This window comes from Tachysurus fulvidraco, chromosome 5 (genome assembly GCF_022655615.1).
Source record: "Tachysurus fulvidraco isolate hzauxx_2018 chromosome 5, HZAU_PFXX_2.0, whole genome shotgun sequence".
Classification (NCBI taxonomy): domain Eukaryota; kingdom Metazoa; phylum Chordata; class Actinopteri; order Siluriformes; family Bagridae; genus Tachysurus; species Tachysurus fulvidraco.
In genome coordinates this window covers 33,026,957-33,054,912 of record NC_062522.1, presented here as the reverse complement: position 1 = coordinate 33,054,912, position 27,956 = coordinate 33,026,957, and the positions used below count along the sequence as shown (strand labels likewise).

The 27,956-nt window shown below is 39.4% G+C and overlaps 3 protein-coding genes across 5 annotated transcripts; 1 reads left to right on the top strand and 2 right to left on the bottom strand.

The window, feature by feature from the left end:
- Window positions 1-80: 80 nt before the first annotated feature.
- LOC113663327 (endonuclease domain-containing 1 protein-like) lies at window positions 81-4,876 on the bottom strand. 3 transcript variants are annotated; one of them, XM_047813122.1, is made up of 4 exons: window positions 3,740-4,876; window positions 1,476-1,928; window positions 1,131-1,230; window positions 81-1,026 (listed from the first exon to the last, which is right to left on the bottom strand). In XM_047813122.1, the coding sequence occupies exons 2-4, from the start codon at window positions 1,770-1,772 to the stop codon at window positions 1,004-1,006; spliced, it is 420 nt and encodes a 139-aa protein (XP_047669078.1). In that variant the 5' UTR covers window positions 1,773-1,928; window positions 3,740-4,876; the 3' UTR covers window positions 81-1,003. The 3 variants fall into 3 exon arrangements, with proteins under 3 accessions (XP_047669078.1, XP_047669077.1, XP_027034346.2); XM_047813121.1 differs by having other exon boundaries at window positions 81-1,230; XM_027178545.2 differs by lacking the exon at window positions 3,740-4,876 and having other exon boundaries at window positions 81-1,230; window positions 1,476-2,054.
- Window positions 4,877-7,536: 2,660 nt separating this feature from the next.
- LOC113663334 (endonuclease domain-containing 1 protein-like) lies at window positions 7,537-9,775 on the bottom strand. Its single transcript, XM_027178553.2, has 3 exons — window positions 9,658-9,775; window positions 8,863-9,248; window positions 7,537-8,603 (listed from the first exon to the last, which is right to left on the bottom strand). The coding sequence occupies exons 2-3, from the start codon at window positions 9,157-9,159 to the stop codon at window positions 8,031-8,033; spliced, it is 870 nt and encodes a 289-aa protein (XP_027034354.2). The 5' UTR covers window positions 9,160-9,248; window positions 9,658-9,775; the 3' UTR covers window positions 7,537-8,030.
- Window positions 9,776-14,948: 5,173 nt separating this feature from the next.
- LOC113663331 (membrane-spanning 4-domains subfamily A member 4A-like) lies at window positions 14,949-21,317 on the top strand. Its single transcript, XM_027178551.2, has 8 exons — window positions 14,949-15,321; window positions 16,054-16,232; window positions 16,501-16,611; window positions 16,707-16,763; window positions 19,366-19,515; window positions 19,682-19,795; window positions 20,343-20,432; window positions 21,003-21,317. The coding sequence occupies exons 2-8, from the start codon at window positions 16,083-16,085 to the stop codon at window positions 21,078-21,080; spliced, it is 750 nt and encodes a 249-aa protein (XP_027034352.2). The 5' UTR covers window positions 14,949-15,321; window positions 16,054-16,082; the 3' UTR covers window positions 21,081-21,317.
- The last annotated feature ends 6,639 nt before the right edge of the window (window positions 21,318-27,956 follow it).

Genomic DNA, 27,956 nt, shown 5'->3' with positions numbered 1-27,956 from the left:
GACACTACTAATAAATGCTGTGTACAGAAAGTGTCACTGTTCAGTGTGATGAAATGAAGCGACAAAATCCATTAGTTTCACAGCAAATAGTGAAGTTTTATTAAAGATCTGCAGGAGAATTAACAGAGATAAATGTACTTCAGGTTTTTAACATAATATTTGCACATAATTTATAAGAGGCTTTAATTGCAAGAGAATCAAACTAACCAGTTTTATCATTTTTAAGATTATTTTGCACAAAAGAGAAAAAGAGGCTCAACAAAGTGATATATTATGCTGCTTTGACACGTTTCTAACAGGAAAGTTGCTGATACTAAGAGACAGACAGACAGACACACACACACACACACACACACACACACACACACACACACACACACACACACACACACACACACTCGCACAAACACATAACTAACCATAATAACACACTAGCCTAGCTTCCTCACTAGAACTGATATGTTATTGTCAGTAATCTAGATGTCGACTTCCTGTACAGTTCTCTGTGACGTGCGCTGGCTGAGTGTGAAAGCAGACGTAAATAAAGGTCTCAAATTACTACATTTAAAAATAATAATTTTTTTGATAATAGAGAATATTCAATGTTTTTTGCTGCATAAGATCTAATCTTTTTTTAAAGATCTTTATTTTTTTACGTTTTTTACAGTCTATTCCTGGAAACACATTAAAACGTATCTTCTTATTATACAGTTTAGTGAGCTCAGTATTCAGGTGGTGAATATTGGGGCGTCTGAGATTAAAGCTCTCCTGCTTAGTGATGTAGGCCCCCGCTATGAATTTATTAGGATCCTTTTTATTCGTGCAACAGTAAGCGCTCCAAAAATGACTGGGAATGTTAATTCCTTCCTGATATTCTTCTCCGTCTCTTGTTATGGATATCCATTTCTTCCCTGGGACGACTCCAGTCACAATGTACGCCGAGTGATTTTGGTTGAGTATGCAGTCTTGTTTTATTTCATTAAGCATCGGTTCCTCCACTTGTTTAGCCCATTTGTCGTTGCTGCCCTGTGTTTGTGGAGCTATGTTAGTTAAAGTGAAGGTGGAATCTGCTTGATCCTGATCAGCAGCAAACATATGTGGAAACATGTGACCTCTAGTAAACCCTGTACCTGTATAATCAGAGTACACGGCCTGGTTAAATATCTGTCCTGCTTCTCTCGGGGATACAATCATCTCTGTCAAGTTTCTATATTCTTCAATATCTTCCAGCTGTTATGGAGGACAAATGAAAGAGTAGTGAATTAAACACAAAGATGTTAATCAGCTCACTCAACACACTCTTCATGATAAATAAAAAACTATATAAAACAGTGAGACACATTTAACTATCGTATTTACTTGCTGCTCTCTGTGTCCACTGTGTTTTACTGCACTAACAGTGTCTAGTCTTTAGTTCATTACTCAAATATTACACATGTTAATGAATCAGTAATGAAATAAACACACTGACTGACCTGTGGTTCAATTTTCCACCTATTTCTGCGGATAGTTCTTCCTGCCTGTAAGAATGTGTAAGCCGAGTAAACAGGGATCCTCCTCACAGTGTCGTACACGGTGGCAAACATGGATTTGTTTTCCCAGCGCTGACAAATCATCTTATACTGACATCCAGGGAAAATAGTGGGGATGATGATGTCATTTTCATTCTGGATGAAGAAGTCATTACATGACTCATTAAAAGAATTAACAACCTCCATCAGGGTCAGTGAGGAGAAAGAGGAGAGCAGGAGCACCAGAGCGAGGAACTTCATCCTGACACACAGTGGGTGAGTGTGTGATGAGGAAGAGTGTGAGGGGTGTGTGATCAGGAGTATGTTATGAGGAGTGTGTGAAGTGTGACGAGTATGTGTGAAGTGTGTGATGAGGAAGAGTTTGATGAGTGAGTGTGAGAGAAGGAGAGCAGAAATCTGCAAGGGACAAAATAACACAAGAGTTCTCAGATACAGATTCAGTGCTTCAACCCATAATCAATCAAACAATCAATCTATCAATCTATCTATCTATCTATCTATCTATCTATCTATCTATCTATCTATCTATCTATCTATCTATCTATCTATCTATCTATCTATCTATCTATCTATCTATGGGATTAGTTTCCACTGCTATGCTGACGACACACAGTTATATATCTCATCAAAACCAGATGAAATAGCCAAAGTGTCCGAATTAACTCAATGCCTTAGAGAGATAAAAGACTGGATGAGCTGTAATTTTCTATTGTTAAACTCCGATAAGACAGAAATACTATTCATAGGTCCAAAAACCAGTGCACAGAAACTCTCACAATTTAACTTCCATTTAGAGGGATGTACTGTTACTAGTAGCTCGACAGTGAAAGACCTCTGTGTTATATTAGACAGCAACTTAAAAATCATATCGCCCATACTACCAAAACAGCCTTCTTCCACCTTAGAAATATTGCCAAGCTGAGAAACATCCTGTCTTTATCTGATGCTCAGAAGCTAGTTCATGCCTTCATGACCTCTAGACTGGACTATTGTAATGCATTACCAGGTGGTTGTCCTGCATCTTTAATAAATAGGCTACAGTTAGTCCAAAATGCAGCTGCCAGAGTTCTCACTAGGACAAGAAAGTATGACCATATAACCCCAATGTTATCATCTCTACACTGGCTATCTGTTAAGTTTAGAACTGATTACAAACTGCTGCTACTTACGTACAAGGCTCTTAATGGTTTAGCTCCCATGTATCTAACTAGTCTTCTAACACGTTACAATCCTTCACGCTCCCTGAGATCACAAAACTCAGGACTTCTGCTAGTTCCCAGAATATCTAAGTCTACTAAAGGTGGTAGAGCGTTTTCTTATCTAGCTCCCAAACTTTGGAATAGTCTTCCTGATAGTATTCGGGGCTCAGACACACTTTCCCAGTTTAAATGTAGATTAAAAACTCATCTCTTTAGTCAGGCGTACACATAATACATCCCATAATATCATGCACCAGTACATCAGACCAGCGCATTTTTATGAACAGCAAATATGTTAATCCCTTTCCACTGCTACTCTCTTTGTACCCATCCCGAGGCACCCAGACACTGTACCAGCTCCCAACGTCCTCTGTGTGACGAAGCCTTTGGACGTCCACTGAGCCGAGGCCGACTCTAAGAATCCGGAGACATCTCCAGTTAGACTCTGTGATACTAAGGAGATCCGAAGTCCATGATCCTTACACCAATACAACATTTAACTGACTGTATATTACAATCACACCCCCAGTGTCACCCATATGAGGATGGGTTCCCCCTTGAGTCCGGTTCCTATCAAGGTTTCTTCCTTTTCCAATTTAAGGGAGTTTTTCCTTGCCACTGCTGCCTGAGTCACCTCAGACTTGCTCATAGGGGAATAAATACATACACACTGTGAACTATATACATCTAATAATAATCTAGAATTTTATTCTGTCAATTCTTTTAGTTTTATTATTTGTTATTTCCTTTATCGTTAATTATGTTTACCTTCTGCTCTATGTTTATGTTCTGTAAAGCTGCTCTGAGACAATGTCTATTGTAAAAAGCGCTATACAAATAAACTTGAATTGAATTGAATTGAAAAGAATTAAAATAATTGATATAATTGAAATCCAGGATTTTCCTGAGAGCTGTACTCGTCTCACTAAGACAGTGACTTACGTATCAGCGAGTTATATATCAAACTCTAATCAAACTCAAACTGATAACAGAATAAGATTTTCTCACCACAAGCTGCTGGAACTTGATGTTGGAGTTCGGTAGAAGATGTGAGATGATTACAGGAGGAGATCTTTGTAGAGATCTTTATCTGTAGAAGAACTGGCTGGCCTCTCGCTCTCCTGTCCCAGATACTCACCTTTTTGTAACACTGCTGTCACGTACACTGGTCACGTGTTACAGAGGGGTTGATGATGAAACTAACACCTTACACACACATCAGCACTGCCCAGTCTCTCAGTGAGCAAGGTGAATGCTTTTACACCACATGATACAGCAGCAAAGATATCAGCAGCAGATGGTGGACGACCCTCATGCAAAATCTTCACCCTCTGGAAAATTGGTCATGAAACCATCAGACCCTCACAGTAACAGCTTCTTCCCCATGCCATCAGCCTCAGTATCCAGAGACTGTACTGACACCAACATACACAACACAGTTGGTTATGCTGGAGCTGCTGAAAGGTTTCACAGACATTCAACAAGGTTAATTATAATTATAAGCTAATGAAGTGTATGATGTGAAACTACATTCAGTTGTCGTTGCCCTTCAGCTGATCACTCTTTGTGGTCACTAATGCAGATCATCTCATAAACAGATATGCTTTTGTACAGGTTTTACACAGAACACCCTTCATGACAGAAACCTCCCATTTTCTCCAGGTCAGTGACTGTGTTAGTTCTCTACCTGGAAATTGAACCCAGGTCACAGTGGTTAGAGCGCGAGTCCCTGCCACCATCGGACCACCATTGGACATGTAATGGGTCATTCAGTAACTGGTGAAAAACTGTAAACAACATACTGGTATAAGAGTAATAGAACACCTGTGGATGTGCTGTTATGAGAAATAATCACTTCCATGGTGGTTAGAATAATTCCACTTCACTTCACGCGCAACACACCGTCCTGTTGTGGATTATTTTCCTGTAATAACACAATAAATTTTCACTGAGTGTCAAAGCTTCTCTTATCTACAACTAAAGCAGCTTCAAGCTCTATCTTCTTCTATCACCAGCTCATTTCACACCTCCAAACCTCAATAAACATCATGCAGCAGTTTAAAGGTTTCACAAAGCTACAGGTGTGATTTTCCACTGGTGTGAATTCCCACTGGTCTGTGGTCTTAACACACACCATACTGAGAAAAAAACCCATTTGACTAAACAGAATTAAAAAAAAAGTTAAACAGTTAAACAGCTCAGTGTGTTTCTAAACACTCATATACCTTATTTCATAAGATTTGTTGTTCGGTTCGTTTGGCAGAGCGATGTAAGCTTCTGATGTTTCGATCAGATTGAACAGCAGAATGCAGTCCAGGAAAAACTGGGAATGTTAAAACTCTAGACAAAACTCTAAGCTTACTTTCTCCTTATGGCTATATAATTATTCCCTGCCACTACTCGGGTTACTATAATAGACAGGTTTGAATGATTTGGCTTGCATTTATTGTTTATCACTCCCTTAATCTGTGTGTCTACTCATGCTTCCCATTCTTCATTGCTGTGTTTTGTTTGTGGTGCTTGTGCAGCACCTTGGGAGGGCCCGGTTCATCTCAACTTTGGACCTAACTAATGGATAATGGCAAGGGTTCTCCCAACGGCCTACATGGGGCCCTTACTGCCTTACAGTGCCTCATTGATATATAGTACTCTATGCCCATTGCCACATCATCGCAAGTGTACCTGTGCTACTACAGTGGTCGGGGGCTGCTAAATCCTCCCCTTCATAGTGCACACAGAGGCTGAAAAAACAGAGGAGCTTCAGCACCATTGGTATAACGTCTAAGTGTGGCTGTGGACGCAAGGCGGGGCATATAAAAGCATGCCAACAACAGAGGAACCAATCAAGATTGCCCTCTGACTCTTCACTCACCAGGAGAAAATTCTAGGAGGGAGCCAGCCTCAGCAGTAGTAGAAGTAAGAACTTGTATTCAATGTAGCCGGTAATGATCTGCTTTGTCTTCTGTATCCTGCCTTCAGTCTGTGTTCTCCCTTGCTGCCCTGCGTCTGACACATTATATAGATAAATCTGATGGTGGAATCTGTCAGTCTGATCAGCAGCAAATTGGTTTGGAAACAATTTGCTAAAGAAGTTAATATGGGTTTTGATGGAAAGGTGTCAGAATACACTGTGTATCACAGTTTGTTGTGTATGGGCTGCAAGCCCAAGCCCAAGCCCAAGCCCATAGCCCAAGCTGATGCCTGAGGAGCACAGCAAGGAGTTTGAGGTGTTGAATTGGGCTAAACAAACAAGTCTGATACAAACCTCACAACTTAATGGATCTGCTGTTAACACCTTGGCCTATGACCTCGACAGGTCAGAGCTGTTTGGCAGAAAAAGGGGGACCAACACAATAATGATGTGAATAAATGAATGAATAAATGGCTGTACTTTTTTTCCAGGCTTGGGCCCAGCACTGATAGTTAACCACTCAGTGACTGGGTTAGTTTTCTACCTGGAAATTGAACCCCATTGGATGTGTGTTATGACAAATAATCACTTTCATGGTGGTTAGAGTAGTTTCACTTCACTTCATGTGCCTCACACCGCCCTGTTGTGGATTATTTTCCTGTAATAGCACAATAAGGGTTAGTTCACTGAGACTCAAAGCTTCTCTTATCTTCACCTAAAGCATCAGAATAATCACAATCAACCTGGAATAATCTATTGCTGAAGGTCACTGTTTATTAATTGTTGTAGAAATGTTCTTCAAGCTCTAATGTCTTCTACCACCAGCTCACTTCACACCTCCAAACTGCAATAAACATCAAGTTTCACAAAGCCACTGGTGTGAATTTCCACTGCTCTGTGGTTTTAACACACACCATACTGAGAAAACATTTCACTAAACAGAATATAATAATATTAAACAGTTAAACAGCTCAGTGTGTTTCTAAAAAAAGCTGAAATCTCAGCAGATTGATGATGTGACACGAGGAGATAAAATCCTCCATGTTCACAGTAAACAGTGAAGTTTTTATTAAAAATCAAGATTTAAATTGTTTTATTTATCAAATGCACAGTTTTTCATTATAGCAGATGACAAGTTCACCATCTTGTTCTCCAGTGACTGAACATCTGGCCCTTAGCCTGTCATGAACCCCAGTGTGTTTCTCTCTGTGTTTCTTTCTTCATGTGGTCATTGTTCTCCTCCATGTCACAGAGGATCTGATTTGTCACTTTGGGTCGATGGATAAAACACACAGAAAGGTGAGTATAGTGTTTACTGGTGTACAAAAGTTTACACTGCTGTTGTAGGTCAGTGCAGATGTTGTGTGTGCAAAAGGAGAAATTAAAAATAAATAAATAACAAATAAATGAGAGCACACTCTAAATGGAGTGACCAGGACGGCATCTGAACACAGGGGACCAACTTGGAAAGATCTGAAGGTCCTTCAGACTATAGAATAAATCTTAATCTTCTTATAGATGATTATTAAATGCACTTATTATTATTATTATTATTATTATTATTATTATTATTATTATTATTATTATTATTATTACTACTTATGAAGCACACACACACAAACATAAACACACACACACACACACACACACACACACACACACACACGCACACACACACACACACACACACACACACACACACACACACAGACACACAGACACAAAATGCTCTCCCTGTACACAGTAGTGAAATGTCGCCACCTGCTGGTTCACTACGACACTACTAATGAATGCTGTGTAAAGAAAGTGTCACTCACTGTTCAGTGTGATGAAATGAAGCGACAAAATCCATTAGCTTCGCAGGAAACAGTGAAGTTTTATTAAAGATCTGCAGGAGAATTAACAGAGATAAATGTACTTCAGGTTTTTAACATAATATTTGCACATAATTTATAGTAAGCTTTAATTGCAAGAAAATCAAACTAACCAGAGTTTTATTATTTTTAAGATTATTTTCCACAAAAGAGAAAAAGAAGCTCAACAAAGTGATATATTTTTACGCTGCTTTGACACGTTTCTAACTGGAAAGTTGCTGGTTCTAACAGACACACACACACACACACACACACACACACACACACACACACACACACACACACACACACACACACACACATAACTAACCATAATAACGCACTAGCCTAGCTTCCTGATATGTTATTGTCAGTAATCCAGATGTCGACTTCCTGTACAGTTCTCTGTGACGTGCATCTGACTGTGAAAGCAGACGTAAATAAAGGCCTCAAATTACTACATTTAAAAATAAGAATTTTTTTGATAATAGAGAATTTTCATTGTGTTTTGCTGCATAATATTTAATCAGCTTTATTATTTACGTTCGTTACAGTCTATTCCTGGAAATACATTAAAAGGTATCTCATTATACAGATCAGTGAGCTCAGTATTCAGGTCCTGAATGTTGGAGTGTTTGACTTTAAAGTTCTCCTGCTCAGCGATGTAGGCCCTCGCTACGAGTTGTCCTTTGTTACTGGTGCAACAGTAAGCGCTCCAAAAATGACTGGGAATATTAATTCCTTTCTGATATTCTTTTCCTTTTCTTGTTATGGGTATCCAGTTCTTCCCTGGGACGACTCCGGTCACAATGTACGCCTGGTGATTTTGGTTGAGTATGCAGTCTTGGTTAATTTCATTAAGCATCGGGGTCTCCACACATTTATCCCAATTTTGGTTGCTGCTCTGTGTTTGTGGAGCTGCGTTAGTTAAAGTGAAGGTGGAATCTGCTTGATCCTGATCAGCAGCAAACTGGCATGGAAACAAGTGACCTCTAGTAAACACTGTATCTGAATAATCAGAGTTCACGGCCTGGTTAACTATCTGTCCTTTTTTTGTCGGGGATACAATCATCTCTTTCTTGTCTTTATATTTTTTAATATTTTCCAGCTGTTATGGAGGACAAATGAAAGAGTAGTGAATTAAACACAAAGATGTTAATAAGCTCACTCAACACACACTTCATGATAAATAAAAAAACTATAAAACAGTAAAATATAAAACAGTGAGACACATTTATCTATCATATTAACTTGCTGCTTTCTGTGTCCACTGTGTTTTACTGCACTAACAGTTTCTAGTCTTTAGTTCATTACTCAAAAATTACACATGTTAATAATTCAGTAATGAAATAAACACACTGACTGACCTGTGGTTCAAATTTCCAACTATTTCTGCGGACAGTCGTTCCTGCCTGTAAGAATGTGTAAGCCGAGTAAACAGGGATCCTCCTCACAGTGTCGTACACGGTAGCAAACCTGTATTTGTCTTTCCAGCGCTGGCAAATCATCTTATACTGATGTCCAGGGAAGATAGTGGGGATGATGATGTCATTTGCTGTATGGATGAAGAAGTCACTACATACATTCTTAAAAGATTTAACAACCTCCATCACGGTCAGTGAGGAGAAAGAGGAGAGCAAAAGCACCAAAGCGAGGAGCTTCATCCTGACAAACGTTGGGGGAGTTTGTGGAGTGTGTGAGGATGGTTTGATGTATGTATGATGTGATGGAGAGCAGAAATCTACCAGAAGACCTAAAGGTGAACAGAAGAACCACAACACAAATGTTTGATTTATCTACTGCATTTACTATTAGCACTTGAAGTAATGTAATATAGAGTAATATTGATGAGTAAAGTGAATATTGTGATTATCATGAACGCAGACCGTTGAGCTATAAGCTGCTGCTTCGTCCTGCAGTAAAGTCAGTTTCATATTCAGACAGTCGCGTGTTTGTGGTGTTTTCTGGTGTTTTCTGGTCCTGTTCTAAGTTAGGAAACTCTTCAGTCTGCTAGTTGAAGTAAAACTTGGTTTCGAATCTGTACCTTTGTTAATGTTATTTAAAAAAGACAATCAGATAGAATAGATTTTTCCCCCAAAATAAGAGAGAGAGAGAGAGAGAGAGAGAGAGAGAGAGAGAGAGAGAGAATAAGATTTTCTCACCACAAGCTGCTGGAACTTGATGTTGGAGTTCAGTAGAAGATGTGAGATGATCACAGGAGGAGATCTTTGTACAGAGATCTTTATCTCTAGAAGAACTGGCTGGTCTCTCGCTCTCCTGTATCAGATACTCATCTTTTTATAACACTGCTGTCACGTACACTGGTCACATGTTACAGTGAGGTCGATGATGAAACTAACATCTTACACACACATCAGCACTGCCAAGTCTCTCAGTGTACAAAGGTGAAAGCATTTACACCAAATGATGCAGCTGCAAAGATATCAGCAGCAGATGGTGGACGACCCTCATGCAATATCTTCACCCCCTGGAAAATTGGTCATGAAACCATCAGACCCTCACAGTAACAGCTTCTTCCCCATGCCATCAGCCTCAGTATCCAGAGACTGTACTGACACCAACATACACAACACAGCTGGTTATGCTGGAGCTGCTAAAAGGTTTCACAGACATTCAACAAGGTTAATTATAATTATAAACTAATTAAGTGTATGATGTGAAACTACATTCAGTTGTCGTTGTCCTTCAGCTGATCACTTTTTGTTGTCACTACTGCAGATCATCTCATCCACACAAATGCTTTTGTACAGGTTTTACACAGGACACCCTTCATGACAGAAACCTCCCATTTTCTCCAGGCTTGGGCACAGCACTGGTAGTTGACCCCTCAGTGACTGGGTTAGTTCTCTACCTGGATATTGAACCCAGGTCACAGTGGTTAGAGCACGAGGCTCTGCCACTGGACCACCATGGGATGTATTATGGTTCTTTCAGTAACTGGTTAAAAACTGTAAACAATGTTCTGGTATAAAAGGAATAGAACACCTGTGGATGTGCTGTTATGAGAAATAATCACTTTCTTGGTGGTTAGAATAATGTTTCCTGTAATAGCACAATAAATGTTTATGGAGACTCAAAGCTTCTCTTATCTACACCTAAAGCAGCAGAAACATCAACCTGGAATTATCTATTGCTGAAGGTCACTGTGTATTAATTGTAATATAATTAATACAAATGTTCTTCAAGCCCTAATGACTTCTAGCACCAGCTCACTTCACACCTCCAAAACTCAATACACATCATGCAGCAGTTTATAAGTTTCACAAAGCTACTGGTGTGAATTTCCACTGGTCTGAGGTTTTAACACACACCATACTGAGAAAACATTTCACTAAACAGAATATAATAATATTAAACAGTTAAACAGCTCAGTGTGTTTCTAAAAAAGCTGAAACCTCAGCAGACCAATGATGTGACATGAGGAGATAAAATCCTCCATGTTCACAGTAAACAGTGAAGTTTTATTAAAGATCAAGATTTAAATTGCTTTATTTATGACATGCACAGTTTTATTATAGCAGATGACAAGTTCACCATCTTGTTCTTCAGTGACTGAACATGTGTGATCTGGCCCTTAACCTGTCATGAACCCCAGTGTGTTTCCCTCTGTGTTTCTTTCTTCATGTTGTCATTGTTCTCCTCCATGTCATAGAGGATCTGATTTGTCACTTCGAGTCGATGGATAAAACATCACAAAACACACAGAAAGGTGAGTTTAGTGTTTACTGGTGTACAAAAGTTTACACTGCTGTTGTAGGTCAGTGCAGATGTTGTGTGTGCAAAAGGAGAAATTAAAAATAAATAAATAAATAAAAATGAGAGCACACGCTAAATTGAGCGACCAGGACGGCATCTGAACACAGGGAACCAACTTGGAAAGATCTGAAGGTCCTTCAAACTATAGAATAAATCTTAATCTACTTATAGATGATTATTAAATGCACTTATTATTATTAATTATGAAGCACACACACAAACATAACCACACACACACACACACACACACACACACACACACACACACACACACACACACACACACACACACACACACACACACACACAAAACGCTCTCTGTACACAGTAGTGAAATGTCGCCACCTGCTGGTTCACTATGACACTACTAATAAATGCTGTGTACAGAAGGTGTCACTGTTCAGTGTGATGAAATGAAGCGACAAAATCCATTAGTTTCACAGGAAATAGTGAAGTTTTATTAAAGATCTGCAGGAGAATTAACAGAGATAAATGTACTTAATTTGTTTAACATAATATTTGCATATAGTTTATAAGAAGCTTTAATTGCAAGAGAATCAAACTAACTAGACTTTTATTATTTTTAAGATTATTTTGCACAAAAGAGAAAAAGAAAAAGAAGCTCAACAACGTCATATATTTTTATGACGCTTTGACATGTTTCTAAAAGGAAAGTTGCTGATTCGAACACACACACACACACACACACACACACACACACACACACACACACACACACACACACACACACACACACACACACGCACTTACACACACTGTATTCTTGTTACTTTAAGTCTAATCCTGGAAACACACTGAAAGCTGATTTATACAGTTCAGTGAGCTCAGTATTCAGGTCCTGAATCTTGGAGTGTTTGACTTTAAAGTTCTCCTGCTCAGCGATGTAGGCCCTCGCTACGAGTTGTCCTTTCTTATTGGTGCAACAGTAAGCACTCCAAAAATGACTGGGAATATTAACTCCTTCTTGATATTCTTTTCCGTCTCTTGTTATGGATATCCAGTTCTTCCCTGGGACGACACCGGTCACAATGTTCACCAGTTGACTTTGGTCAAGTTTGCAGCTTTGTTTTATCTCTCTACATATCTGGGTCTCCACCTGTGTAGCCCATTTTTGGTTGTTGTCCTTTGTTTTTGCATTACTAGGTGGTTGTTCTGCATCTTTAATAAATAGGCTACAGTTAGTCCAAAATGCAGCTGCCAGAGTTCTCACTAGGACAAGAAAGTATGACCATATATCCCCAATTTTATCATCTCTACACTGGCTACCTGTTAAGTTTAGAATTGATCACAAACTGCTGCTACTTACGTACAAGGCTCTTAATGGTTTAGCTCCCATGTATCTAACTAGTCTTCTAACACGTTACAATCCTTCACGCTCTCTGAGATCACAAAACTCAGGACTTCTGCTAGTTCCCAGAATATCTAAGTCTACTAAAGGTGGTAGAGCGTTTTCTTATTTAGCTCCCAAACTTTGGAATACTCTTCCTGATAGTGTTCGGGGCTCAGACACGTTAATCCCTCTCCACTGCTTCTCTCTTTCTACCCCTCCCAAGTCATCCAGATATTGTACCAGCTCCGATTGTCTTCTGTGCCATGAATATTTTGGACCTCCCCTGAGATGAGGCTGAATCTGTGAGGATCCTGAGAAATCTAGAGATCTAGCAGCTCCAGTTAGACTCTGTGATACTCTTTCTTGCTTTCTTTCTTTGTCACGCTCCATTTTTTACACCTTTTTACACCCGGTCACTTCATGTGTTTTCTCTGATCCGATAGCTATCTGATTTTTTAAAACTGTTCCATTTACATTAGGCCACATAAATGTGTCTCGGCAAATCGGATATCAATCTGATTTTATTACTCCCGCCCAATATGCTAATAAATTTTACCTCATTTCCAGGGTAATTGAAATAGAACACACTTTGGTGTATGTGGTTGCTACAAAAAACAGCATTTACTGTTTGCTGCATATTCGCTGGCAGCAGCAGCGCATTTTTAGACCCAACGAGACGCCTGGGTGTAAGATCAGAGCAGCACTGGTGAGAAAACATATTTGTTTCTGGCACAATACACGACTCGCGAGAAACCTGCAAGTGACGTACTTCCATTTGGGAGGAGTATAGCGCTTAAGTATGTGGCTTGAACAACCACATTCATTTACACCTGTCCAGTTTCATCTGAAACGCGTCCCAGACAACCTCCTGAAGGGGTTTGTACCATCGGATTTATATCCGTCTCATATAGACCTGGTCTTTTTACCATCGGATAGCTATCGGATCACAGAAAACAAAGGAAGGTGTTTAAAACCCCTTACTGTTAAGTAAGTTATAATGAGTCAAATGAGTCATAATATGTCTCAAATAAAAATGAAAATTGAAAGAAAAAATAAAGGAAAAAAATTAAATACCATCTCAAGTAATGGTTCTCCCAATGTGGAGTGAGTCTTGCTCATCTGCACACACACACACACACACACACACACACACACACACACACACACACACACACACACACACACACACACACACACACACACACACGTGTGCACACACACAAACTCATACACACACATGTGCACACACACACACATATATATATATATACACACACACACACACACACAAACTCACACACAAACTCACAAACTTATTTTCTTCTCATAACACATGAGGAAATACATTTAGAAAACAATATTTTTGCTTTTTAAGAATTCTTCTCTCATACATTCTACTTTTAAGCAGAATTTGAGTGATTTTGCTGTTGTTCAAAATCTTTTGAGGTAAAAATGGAATTATGGATGTTGTATTTTTGTTTAAATGAAGACCAGTTTGTGGTTTCTCATAGAATTGTATTTTATAATCTTTCATTATCCAAGATGTGACCATTTTGTTGTTAACAACAGCGAGATAAAAAGCGAATGAGAAAGGTGAGGATAAAAAAAAGGATAATATATACGATAGATAACAAAGTTTTTCTCACATTATAAAGATAATAAAAGATGCTTGATAATATAATTCCCTTTTTTATTTTCTTTTTAATTTTAATTATTGTTTATAAAATGTAAATTCAAATTTTATTTATTTATTTATTTATTTATTTATTTATTTATTTATTAATAAATTATGATTGGATCTCATTCTCATTGGATTATTGATGTGGTGAAGTTTTGTAAAGTGATTTTTTTATACATGTATAGAAGGAGCATCCAGTTTCAGCTCTGCTGTGTAACAGTCCGAGCTGCCACTTTAAGTTCCCCGACATCTTCAGGTCACCATGTTGTTTCAATTCTCCTTCTGCAGGGTTTTATTATGTCACTTTGTTGAAGCCAACATTCTGTTTTCCTATTTAAGCTTAGACAAAAATTTATAAAATTTAATGCTGCCTAGAGTTTTTCTTTTATTTTAGGAGTTTAGGTGATAGAACAAATTTTTAAGCATGATGTCAAAGATATTCATGATGTTAAGGTTTTGTGCTGCTTAGTACCGTGATGGTGAAGCTATTAACAAAGTGTCATGTCATGTTGTGACGTTCCACTGCACACATCCCAGAGATCACATGTATATTATGCTCAGGAAACTAATGCTGCACCCTTCGTGCTTGGCCCCATTATTCGCTCCTTACACCTATTTGTATTGTTGTTGTGTATCTTGTTTCTGGAGCTGTGTAAAGGTTACTCCAGGTCATGTATCTAGGCAGCACTGACTGTATTCGTTCTTTCCTGCCGGGAACTGTGCAGTGAGCTGTAAGAAAAACAACAGCAGGTTTCTGGGCTTCTCTCTCTGGAGCTCCATTTACTGTATCCAGCTTTAGTTTTTAGTTTCTGTCTCGTGTCTGTGCTTTAACCTGAGGCAGAATATCTGCGTCACTGAGAGGGTAAACATTCTTTCAGAACAAAAGATAAAGGTGTGTTGAAGAAACGGAAGTATACAGAAGAAGAAGAATAAAAGAGATACGGAGAGCAAGAGAGTGAGAGAGCGAGAGAGAGAGAGAGAGAGAGAGAGAGAGAGAGAGCACTGCTAAAAGGACAGAAGGTAAAATACGACTTTTCTCTTTATCGAATTAAAAAACTGAAGTAAAGTATTTCTGTGTTTTTAACTGACAAGTAACAGGATCAGTGTGTAATGTGTTCAGTTAGCGGTTTTTATTCAGGTGAAATTTTACTTCCTCAAATTCACCTCCTCAATTCCTCAATTCTAATACAGATTAACACAGTTTAATAAATGGATTAATAATGAATAAAATAGAGATAATAATAAAGATCATAATACAAATGATAAAATAGATTATAATACAGAAACAATTATTGTTAAATTTGCTTTAACATACTTTTACATAATGATAAAATGTTGCGAACCTTTACAGCTTATATATGATAAAATAAAACTACTAAAATGTTGTGCTAACTTGTAAAGAAAAAAAAGAAGTAATAATAATAATAATAATAATAATAATAATAATAATAATAATAATAATAATGTATATGTGTCAGGATGTAATTTCACCTGAACATTCACATTAGCATAGAAACACATTTCTGAAAAAAGGAGAAGCTAATCTTCTCTGAAAACTTTAAAACTTTTTTGATGTTTTTGGATGAATTTGGTTCTGAAAGTTTCTGACCAGACGGACCTTCGAGAGTTGTAAGGAGTTTCGTGAGTCGTGTTCACGCTCAAGCAGAGAATAAACACTTTGGGATCAATAAGTGTTATTAAAACTCCTGTGTTTCCTTCAGTCTGTTTGTAAAAGTTTTTTTTTGTTGCCAGATTAAAAGGTCAGACTTTGTGGTGTAAAGATGGCCAGCGTTCCTGTACCTGTCACTAATGTGGGACGCGGCTACACCGTCATCACTCAAGTTCTTCCCTCATCTACAGCAGAACAAAATTCCACTCAGACACTCAGCCCATTGAGCAAGTTCCTGAAAGGAGAACCCAAAGCTCTGGGGGTGAGTTACACAATTACACAATAATACAATCACACACAATTACACAAACAAACACAATCACAAAACACTTGCTCTTATAGTAGTAGTTGTGTAGTTATAGTGGTACTGTAGTTTAGTAGTTATAGTGGTAGTTGTACCTGTACTTGTGGTAGTAGTTGTAGATTTTCTGTGTTTATATACAGTAGACACACAACAGTATTCATTAAAAAGATTTTTACATATTTTTAAAGTACAATTGTGTGTGTGTTTGTGTGTGTTTTAAACCCAGACTGTCCAGATAATGATAGGATTGTTGACGTTATTGTTCGGTATAGTGTTGGCAACCTACACTCCAAACTTCAGCATTTACTCTGGAATCGTCTTCTGGAGCCCGTTGTTTGTTAGTGTTCTTCAGTTTTAATAACATAAATATACAAATATATAAAATGGTATTATTTCAGGTTTCAAATTTTTTTTTTTTTTCCATACTTGCAGCACATCACCGCCGGCTCTCTGGCTGTTTCAGCGAGCAACAAGTTAAACTCCTGTGTGGTACGATATGATTTCTGTTTCTTTTATCTGATGATATAGTTTTGGTTCTAAATGTCACTGTCAGACACTGTGGAGGGAAGGAAGGACTCAAATGCAGGATGCTGATGTAAATAATAAAAGTCTTTAATAATCAGGCAAAGCAGGCAAACACTCAGCGAAAAGACCAGTGTCTAATCCAGTACAGAGACAGGCAAAGAATACAGGGCAGGCAAAAACAGAGTGAAATCCAAACCAGTAATCCGGTACACATGCAGGCAGGGTAATACAGGGCAGGCAAAAACACCAGCGAACAGGCTTGAACCAGCTTGATTCTGGAGACATGGAAGCTAGGGTAAATACATATTATTCTGGAGCTTGAGTCAGACCGCCACTGGTTTGAGCACCATGGAGATGGGAAAAGGCCCAACAAAGCATGGGGCAAGTTTCCAGCAGGCAACCTTAAGCAGCAGGTTTCTGGAGGATAGCCAAACCATCTGACGAACATGATACGGGGTGCTGGACGACGCTTGTGATTGGCCCACTGGGTGTTGCACCTAGAAACACTGAGGAGGTCGGCAACAACTGGGGCAAGGGCAGAGAGAACCGATGCCTCCATTTCCTGATTGGAGAACAGTGGAGGCTGGTATCCATGTGGCTTGGAAGGGAGAGAGATCTGTGGCTGCTGATGGCAGCGAGTTGTGGGGGTATTCCACACACATCAGGTTAAAGGACCAGGATGTAGGTTCTTCGGAACACAGGATGCGAAGTCCTTTTATTTAGTTCATGGTTTAACTGCTCAGTTCGTCCATTAGACTGAGGATGGGACACAGAAGACTCTCTCCAGAAGTTAGAGGTGAACTAAGAGCCATGATCAGATAAGGTTGTGTGGGAGTCCATGCAGGCAAAAGACATGCTGGAGCATGAGCAGAGTTGTTTCCTTGGCTGACAGAAGTTTGGGCAAGGCAATGAAACGGGCCATCTTGCAGAATCGACCCACCACTATTGTGGTGATCCCAGCCGAAGCAGGTAAGCCAGTAACAAAGTCTATGGAGTGTCTATGGACCAGGGCCACCAGGGAACAGGAAGAGGATGGAACAAGCCATTTGGCGGGCCTCGGGGTGTCTTATTCTGAGCGCAGACAGGACATGCCGCCACAAACTCCCGGACATGCTTCTTTATCTTAGGCCACCAGAAGGGCTGCTGGAGGACTGACAAAGTGCAGGAAGAGCCAGGGTAACAGAATAGGTGAGAGCTGAGGCACCATTGGAGGACTTGGGAGCAAAGACGGTCCGGAGCAAACAGCCTTCCCTCTGAACAGCCCTCTGGAAGTAGAAGACTGGAGGTGGCCTGCTGTACCCTCCTTTCGATATCAAGGCGAAGGCGAAGGGCAAACAGGTTCTCCCTCCTCCTACATGGTGAATTGTTGAGATAGAGTGTCCGGCTTGGCAGACTTGGATCCCAGGATATAGAACGGGGTGAAATTGAAATGTCCAAAAGAAAAGACCCCAACAGGCTTGCCTGGAATTCAGACACTTGGCCGAGCAAAGATTTAAGATTCTGGTGGTCCGTCCACATTAGAAAGGGCTGCCCAGCACCCTCCAACCAGTGCCGCCATTCCTCCAGGGCCAACTTGACGGGCCATCAGGCCTGGTGCATCTGCTGAGTTCATAACTGGCCAGATGGTACTGTCAGGGTGGGCCGGAAGGGAGGACTCAAATGCAGGACGCCAATGTAAATAATAAAAGTCTTTAATGAGCTTGACAATATACTCAGGAAAAGCAGGCAAACACTCAGCGTAACGGCCAGTCTCTAATTAATTACAGAGGCAGGCAAAAAATACAGGGCAGGCAAAAACACAGAATGAAAACCAATCCCGTAATCCAGTGCACAGGCAGGCAGGGTAATACAGGGCAGGGTAATACAGGGCAGGCGAAAACACATAAACCAGAAACAAACAGAGTCAAACCAGGCAGGGCAGGTCTGGAACAAGGACAGGTGAATCACAGTGCACAGGGCAAGCTAAGACCATCTGGCAAGGAACCATGTGAAAGCAACGTCCTTATATAGTACCATAACACCTAAAATGGCTGCCGTCCTGGAAGTGAAAATCCAAGATGGCCGAGGACCTGGAAGTAGTGTAGCAAACTAGGAATGTGGACAGAGTGCTGACAGTCACTGTAACAAACATTGACGCGAACACAAACAATACAGAATAAGAAACGAAACCAGGAAACAAACAAACAATGACAAAAACTCAAACATGGGTTTAAAGATAAACAGTAAAGTATTTTAAATAAAAATGTAAGTGAACAACACAAAATTTCCACAGAGGCAGAATGTTTCAGTAAACAAACAAACAAAAACAAACAAATAAATAAACACATATTCAAATAATAAAAAAATACAATAAATTAGTCTATATTTGCCTAATATATAATAAAATACTAACATTTTCCTACAATCTTTTTATAATTTATTTTTCTAGTTTTGACAAAACAAACAAACAAATAAACAAACTAATAAACAAACACTGCTGACAGTGGAAATGTTCTAAAAGACTAACGCATGTATGCAAACTTGATTGGTTAATTGATTGATTTATTTCTTGATGTTTTTCTCTCAGGTGAAGGCCACACTGACACTGAACATTTTTAGCACGCTATCTGCAGGAAGCACCATCATCATCCTGATCATAGATCTGATTTTGGGGAGTTATGTATATAGATACTCATACTATGAGGACAGTGACAGTTACAACTACTACACCTCAAAGGTTTGATTTATTTGTTTGTTCTTATTTGATCATGAGGTGTGTAAGGATAAAAAATATATAAACTTTGGTAATTATGAAATATATTTTAGGAATATTGTAATACAAAAAATTTGATGTAAAATAGAAGGACTTTTTGTCGTGATGGTGATGGTGATGTTTATTTCAGAGCATGGGGAAGGGAATAACTGGAGTTCTGCTGGCTTTCACTCTGCTCCAGTTCTGCATCTCTATCGCACTTTCAGCCTTCACCTGCAAAGCCATCTGCACCAGTAAACCGACTGTGAGCATAAAGAAGAAGAAAAGCATTTCATCTTTCTGACCTTTCACTTTATTCTCCTTGATACCTGAATGCATGATGCTGCTGCTAGCTGGAGCTCAACTCCAAGCTACTTCAGATCCAGCAGGTGAAACAGCCTCCAGTGGAATAGCAGGTCAGCTGATCGGGTCAGAGATCACCTTCAGCTCCACAGATAATCACTTCGATTCAGTTCAGCTTTATTTCTATCAACTCCACATGTGGGCAGTTCAGGTGTAGGTTCAGATCTCCAGATGTGAGAGGAAGAAATTCTCCCCAAGAAACCTTGTAAGAACATCAAAAGTTCTGGTGCCCTGTTGTGAGGTTGTGAGGAATTCTGGGAGTTGGAGTGCGACATTAACTAAAGTCTGCTTTCTATTTAGTGAGGATCAGATTCTGTAGGGAACCATTTGGAGTGTAACTACGGTAACCATGTTGTGTACTTTATACAGTGTTATTGTGTAACTTTAAAGTTGTGTGTGTGTGTGTGTGTGTGTGTGTGTGTGTGTGTGTGTGTGTGTGTGTAATACAGGTGAACATCATCAACGTGGTTCAGAACCCTGAGAGTTTTGCTCCTAGTGCTCCTGTGAACAACCCTTTCCCACCTCATCACACTCAGCAGGTAAGAGAAACCCACAGCTGAAACCCACCATAAGATTCTGAAACCTTTTTGCCCAAAACTGAGAAATAATCTTGACAAAAAAAGACAAATCAGATGTAAATAATCCAGTGCTTTCCTGGAACATTCTACCTTTAGCCACGCCCACAAAACAATATAAAGACTTGGATTTCTCCTGTCGCTGCACTTAATATGTCAGCTGCTGTTTCTATTACCGGTTGCCATAGTAACAGCTTTTATCACCTAGCGTTAAAACAACGTTCTGCTTGACAACAATTTTTTTTGCGGCAAAAGCAAAAAGTTCTGGAGGGAGGTTTGGAGTTTGTGTATAAAGTTCAGAAGAGTTTATCATAGAGTTCATTGTGAAATATACAACATAAACTACTTAATCTACTAGAAATCATGTTATATTTTATATATTATATTTATATTTATATAAATATAACTAAAACTGTAGGATCAACATCAACAATAATTATTATAATTGAAATTGATCATTTACTTGTTAGCTCATAGTGATTGAACAATTTCAGCAAGTGTTTAATGATTTATTGATTATTGTTGTTTTCACAGGAGGTCAATACGATGCACGGCATCGCCATGGCTACAGCACCCGGGGAAAATCCTCCGGCATACAGCGAGAAAATGTAACCAGACCACAGAGAAGGAATAAAAATAAAAACTGTTCACTAACACTGTAACTCAATAACACAATCCCACTGACCAGAAAACACACACAATCAAGGACATTGAAAGCCTTCATCACACACACATCACACACTATACACACACTACACACACACTATACACATCACACACACTACACAATTATTGCTTCTAGATCTTTTTTGCTCAAAACTTCCAAAAATAAAGATTTAATTTACATAATTTGTCATCTTTTGAGTTGAGTTTCTCACATAACAGTGCAGATTTTTGTTCTCTAATTTTAAACAACAAAAAAAAAAAGAATAAATATCTAACACTACACTGCTCTGTTCTGGACTCTGATTGGTGTTCAGGTGTTGATTAATTCTCTCTAACAGCAGCTCTGACTGTAGATCAGGTTTATCAAGTCAAGTGAAAAAGCTTTTATTGTCATTACAACCATCTATAGCTGTTGCAGTACACAGTGAAGTGAGACAACGTTTCTCCAGGACCATGGTGCTAAATAAAGCCAAGACAGGTCTAAGGACTTAATAAGCAAGTCCTAGCCACATAAAGTGCCAACCAGTGAACAGTAAATACTGTATGTTCAGAACGCTCTCAATGGTCCCTCTGTAAAAAGTAGTCAGAATTGGGGGAGGCAGATGTGCCTTTCTCAGCCTTGGTAAGAAGTAGAGACACTGCTGGGCTTTCTTGGTGATGGAGCTGGTGAGTGACCAGGTGAGGTTCTCCGCTAGATGAACACAGAGAAATTTGGTGCTCTTGACGATCTCTACAGATGGTCCGTCGATGTTCAGCATAGAGTGTTCGCTCTGTGCTCACCATTTATCACCATTCAGAGACAGGTTGTTGGCTCTACACCAGGTAGTTAGCTGTTGCACCTCCTCCCTGTATGCTGACTTGTCGTTCTTGCTGATGAGACCCACTACGGTCGTGTCATCTGCAAACTTGATATGATTTGGTTCAATCTGTGCATTTCTGCACAGTCGTGAGTCAGCAAGGTGAACAGCAGTGGGCTTAGCATGCAGCCCTGTGGGGCTCCAGTGTTCAGTGTGGTGGTGCTGGAGACGCTGTTCCTGTTCCGTACTGACTGAGGTCTCACAGTCAGAAAGTCCAGGATCCAGTTGGAGAGAGAGGTGTTTAGTCCCAGCAGGCTCAGCTTCTCAATCAGGTGCTGAGGGATGATTGCATTGAATGTTGAACCAAAGTCTATGAACAGCAATTGTACATAAGTGTCTTTATTGTCCAGGTGAGTGAGGGCTAAATGGAGTGCTGTGGCAATGGCATCGTCCGTGGAGTGGTTCAGACGATACGCGAACTGTAGAGGGTCCAGGGAGGGTGGTAAACGGGTCTTTCTGTGCCTCATGACAAGCTTCTCAAAGCACTTCATAACGATGTGTGTGAGTGCGATGGGACGATAGTCATTGAGGCAGGACACTGTAGACTTCTCTGGGACGGGGACAATGGTGGTTGCCTTGAGGCACTTAGGAACAACAACGCTGCTCAGGGAAATGTTGAAAATGTCAGTGAAGACCTCCGCTAGCTGTTCTGCACATTCCTTGAGTGCCCTGCCAGGAATGTTGTCTGGTCCAGCAGCCTTCTGTGGATTAACTCTGCATAGAGTTCTTACATTGGCCGTGGATAAACAGAGTACCTGGTCGGTGGGGAGAGGGATGGTCTTCCTTGCCGCTACGTTGTTTTGTACCACAAACTGAGCATAGAAGTCGTTCAGCGCATCTGGGATGGAGGCATCGATATCACAAACATGTGAAGCTGTATCGCCTATATGCCCTGCCACATGTGCCGGGTGTCTCCGCTGTCCTGGAAGTGGTGTCGCCATTGCTTGCAGCCTCCTTGAAAATGTTCCAGTCAGTGCACTCAAAGCAGTCATGAAGACCACCTGCTCGTTCACTATGACACTACTAATAAATCCTGTGTACAGAAAGTATCAATGTTCACTGTGATGAAATGTTTTATTAAAGATCTGCAAGAGAATTAACAGAGATAAATGTACCTCAGGTTTTTAACAGATGTTGTGTGTGTAAAAGGAGAGATTACAAATAAATATATAACAAATAAATAAAGCACACTCAAAACGGAGCGACCAGGACAGCATCTGAACACAGGGGACCAATTCGGAAAGATCTGAAGGTCCTTCAAACTATAGAATAAATCTTAATATACTCCATCCATCCATCCATCCATCCATCCATCCATCCATCCATCCATCCATCTTCTACCGCTTATTCGGGGCCGGGTTGCGGGGGCAGTAGACTAAGTAGGGATGCCCAGACTTCCCTCTCCCCAGACACTTCCTCCAGCTCAGCCGAGGGAATACCGAGGCGTTCTAAGGCCAGCCAAGAGACATCGTCCCATCGTTCTTAATATACTTATAGATGATTTTTAAATGCACATTATTATTATTATTATTATTATTATTATTATTATTATTATTATTATTATTACTACACACACACACACACACACACACACACACACACACACACACACACCCACACACACAAAACACTCTCTCTGTACACAGTAGTGAAATGTCGCCACCTGCTGGTTCACTACGACACTACTAATGAATGCTGTGTACAGAAAGTGTCACTGTTCAGTGTGATGAAATGAAGCGACAAAATCCATTAGCTTCGCAGGAAACAGTGAAGTTTTATTAAAGATCTGCAGGAGAATTAACAGAGATAAATGTACTTAATTTGTTTAACATCATATTTGCATATAGTTTATCAAAAGAATCAAGAGAATCAAACTAACCAGACTTTTATTATTTTTAAGATTATTTTGCACAAAAGAGAAAAGGAAAAAGAATCTCAACAAAGTGATATTTTTTTATGATGCTTTGACATGTTTCTAACAGGAAAGTTGCAGATTCTAACAAACACACACACACACATGCATGTACGTACTCACACACACTGTATTCATGTTACTTTAAGTCTAATCCTGGAAACACACTGAAGGGTAAATTATACAGTTTAGTGAGCTCAGTATTCAGGTCCTGAATGTTGGAGTGTTTGAATTTAAAGTTCTTCTGCTCAGCGATGTAGGCCCTCGCTACGAGTTGTCCTTTGTTATGGGTGCAACAGTAAGCACTCCAAGCATGACTGGGAATGTTAATTCCTGTTTGATTTTTTTTCCGTCTCTTGTTATGGATATCCAGTTCTTCCCTGGGACGACTCCGGTCACAATGTACACCTGGTGATTTTCGTCAAGTTTGCAGCCCTGTTTTATCTCTCTACGTATCGGGGTCTCCACCTGTGTAGCCCAATATTGGTTGCTGTCCTTTGTTTGTGGAGCTGCGTTGGTTAAAGTGTAGGTGGAATCTGCTTGATCCTCATCAGCAGCAAACTGATATGGAAACAAGTGACCTCTAGTAAACTTTATATTTGGATAATCAGAGTCCACGGCCTGGTTAAATATCTTTCCTGCTTCAATCGTGGATACATTCATCTCTGTAATATCTTCCAGCTGTTATGGAGGACAAATGAAAGAGTAGTGAATTTAACACGAAGATGTTAATCAGCTCACTCAACACACTCTTCATGATAAATAAAAAACTATATAAAACAGTGAGACACATTTAACTATCGTATTAACTTGCTTCTCTCTGTGTCCACTGTGTTTTACTGCACTAACAGTGTCTAGTCTTTAGTTCATTACTTAAATATTACACATGTTAATGATTCAGTAATGAAATAAACACACTGACTGACCTGAGGTTAAATTTTCCACTCTCTTTTTGTTGCTCTTCTGTTCTTTCCCTGAGAATGTGTAGTAAACAGGGATCCTCCTCACAGTGTCGTACACGGTGGCAAACCTGTTTTTGTTTTTCCAGCGCTGGCAAATCGTCTTATACTGAACTCCAGGGAAGATAGTGGGGATGATGATGTCATTTTCTTTATGAATGAAGAAGTCACTACATACATCCTTAAAAGATTTAACAACCTCCATCAGAGTCAGTGAGGAGAAAGAGGAGAGCAGGAGCACCAGAGCGAGGAGCTTCATCCTGACACACGGTGGGGGAGTTTGTGGAGTGTGTGAGGAAGAATGTGAGGAGTGTGTGATGAGGATTGTGTGAGGAGTGTGTGAGGAGTGTGTGATGAAGAGTGTGATGAATGTGTGTGAGAAGTTGTCTCAAGAGAGCAGAAATCTACAAGGGACAAAATAACAGAAGAGTTCTCAGATACAGATTCAGTGCTTGGACCCATAATCTACACACACACACACACACACACACACACACACACACACACACACACACACACATATATATATATATATATATATATATATATATATATATATATATATATATATATATATATATATATATATATATATAAAGGTTACATTCACTTCACTAACTAATTGACTTTTATTCACTAATCCATGCTCATGGAATGTTAACTAGTTGTTCTGTTAATCAGATAATCAATTCTAATAATTCATGTTAATTTTAACTTTATGTGACCAATCAGCATCAAGTAACCAGTCAAACACAAACTTTAACTATAAATATAACTATAATTACACTCCTGGAATTATTTTAGATCTAATATGAAACAATATGCTGATAAATCAAAATAAATCAATATTACAATTATTTTAAAAATAATAATCTGAGACCTTCTACAGATACACATAACCTAGACTTTTATTCTTTTATATTTACAGGGACATCAATGTCCATGTCATAATAAACACATCTTAATAAACTGCACATGTATTAAACCCAGGGCCATAAACAGCCCGTAAACAGGTGAGAATTAGATCATATGATACGTGTAATGTTGATGTTTGTCCTTTTGTCTGCTGTTTGTTGGATGTTTGCTGCAAAGTTTTTATTCCTGTTTCGTTCATCTCTTCTGATACTTTGAGTATTTTTAATTTTGTCATCTTTTTGTTGTTCTGCACTTATATATTATATATTCCTGCTTTGTATAAAATTCTATAATAGTCATGTTAAATTAACAGACAGTAGATCACGCCTTAATCAAATAAACAAAAGAGAGAATGAGATTTTCTCAACCACAAGCTGCTGGATCTTGATGTTGGAGTTCAGTAGAAGATGTGAGATGATCACTGGAGGAGATCTTTGTACAGAGATCTTTATCTGTAGAAGAACCGGCTGGTCTCTCGCTCTCCTGTCTCAGATACTCACATTTTTATAACACTGCTGTCATTTACACTGGTCACATGTTACAGTGGAATTGATGATGAAACCAAGAGCTTACACACACATCAGCACTCACTGCCCAGTCTCATTGTTTCACAAACATTCTACAACAGAACTGTAATTATAAACAGATGAAGTGTCTGATGGTCATCCAGTAACTTTTTAAACTGTAAACAAGACTGAGTTGTTCTGGTGTAAGAGGAATAACACACTTGTGGATGTGTTGTTATGGGAAATTTAGATTATTGTAAACTGCTGGAACTTGTCATTGTCGGCTCTTACTATAATTTACATTGGTGTCATTTAGCTATTTCTTTCATCCAAAACAAATTACAGTTTCAAATAAAAGTCATATACAGTAGGAGTCCAACAATGGCAGCATTGTAGTGCTGGGATTTGACCTCATGACCTTCCAATCAGTAGCCCAGAGTCTTAACAACTGAGATGGAAAGGTGTAAAATTTTAGTTTTAGTACTTCCCGAAAGAGAAAACAGAAAATATGATTACACAAGAGTTTATTACAAGTACCAGAACCAAGATAACAGTTTCTTTAGAAATGAGATGGAAACTGCGTTAGACACATTATACATTAGACAGCAACTTGTCTTTAAAATCATATCACCATATTACACAAACAGCCTTCTTCCACCTTAGAAATATTGCCAAGTTGAGAAACATCCTGTCTTTATCTGATGCTCAGAAGCTAGTTCCTGCCTTCATGACCTCTAGACTGGACTATTGTAATGCATTACTAGGTGGTTGTCCTGCATCTTTAATAAATAGGCTACAGTTAGTCCAAAATGCAGCTGCCAGAGTTCTCACTAGGACAAGAAAGTATGACCATATAACCCCAATGTTATCATCTCTACACTGGCTACCTGTTAAGTTTAGAACTGATTACAAACTGCTGCTACTTACGTACAAGGCTCTTAATGGTTTAGCTCCCATGTATCTAACTAGTCTTCTAACACGTTACAATCCTTCACGCTCTCTGAGATCACAAAACTCAGGACTTCTGCTAGTTCCCAGAATATCTAAGTCTACTAAAGGTGGTAGAGCGTTTTCTTATTTAGCTCCCAAACTTTGAAATACTCTTCCTGATAGTGTTCGGGGCTCAGACACACTTTCCCAGTTTAAATGTAGATTAAAAACTCATCTCTTTAGTCAGCCGTACACATAATACATCCCATAATATTGTGCTCTATTACATCTGACCAAATGCACATTATCATCTAATGCTTGATAATATGAACAGCGGCTACGTTAATCCCTCTCCACTGCTTCTCTCTTTCTACCCATCTCGAGTCATCCAGATATTGTACCAGCTCCGATTGTCTTCTGTGCCATGAATATTTTGGACCTCCCCTGAGATGAGGCCGAGTCTGTGAGGCTCCTGAGGCATCTAGAGATCTACCAGCTCCAGTTAGACTCTGGGATACTCTTACTTTCTTTATTTTATTTTAGGAGTTTTGGAGCTAGAACAATTTGATCAGCATGATGTCAAAGATATTCATGATGTAAAGGTTTTGTGCTGCTTAGTACCGTGATGGCGAAGCTATTAACAAAGTGTCATGTCATGTTGTGACGTTCCACTGCACACATCCCAGAGATCACATGTATGTTATGCTCAGGAAACTAATGCTGCACCCTTTGTGCTTGGCCCC

Bases quoted from the DNA above. Each gene is read 5' to 3' on its own strand.
- LOC113663327 (XM_047813121.1), bottom strand. From the start codon at position 1,772: ATGAAGTTCCTCGCTCTGGTGCTCCTGCTCTCCTCTTTCTCCTCACTG. The intron at 1,231-1,475 runs GTCAGTCAGTGT...CCTCCATAACAG, and splicing joins GGTGGAAAATTGAACCACAG to CTGGAAGATATTGAAGAATA.
- LOC113663334 (XM_027178553.2), bottom strand. From the start codon at position 9,159: ATGAAGCTCCTCGCTTTGGTGCTTTTGCTCTCCTCTTTCTCCTCACTG. The intron at 8,604-8,862 runs GTCAGTCAGTGT...CCTCCATAACAG, and splicing joins GTTGGAAATTTGAACCACAG to CTGGAAAATATTAAAAAATA.
- LOC113663331 (XM_027178551.2), top strand. From the start codon at position 16,083: ATGGCCAGCGTTCCTGTACCTGTCACTAATGTGGGACGCGGCTACACC. The intron at 16,612-16,706 runs GTTAGTGTTCTT...CCATACTTGCAG, and splicing joins TCTTCTGGAGCCCGTTGTTT to CACATCACCGCCGGCTCTCT. The intron at 16,764-19,365 runs GTACGATATGAT...TTTTTCTCTCAG, and splicing joins ACAAGTTAAACTCCTGTGTG to GTGAAGGCCACACTGACACT.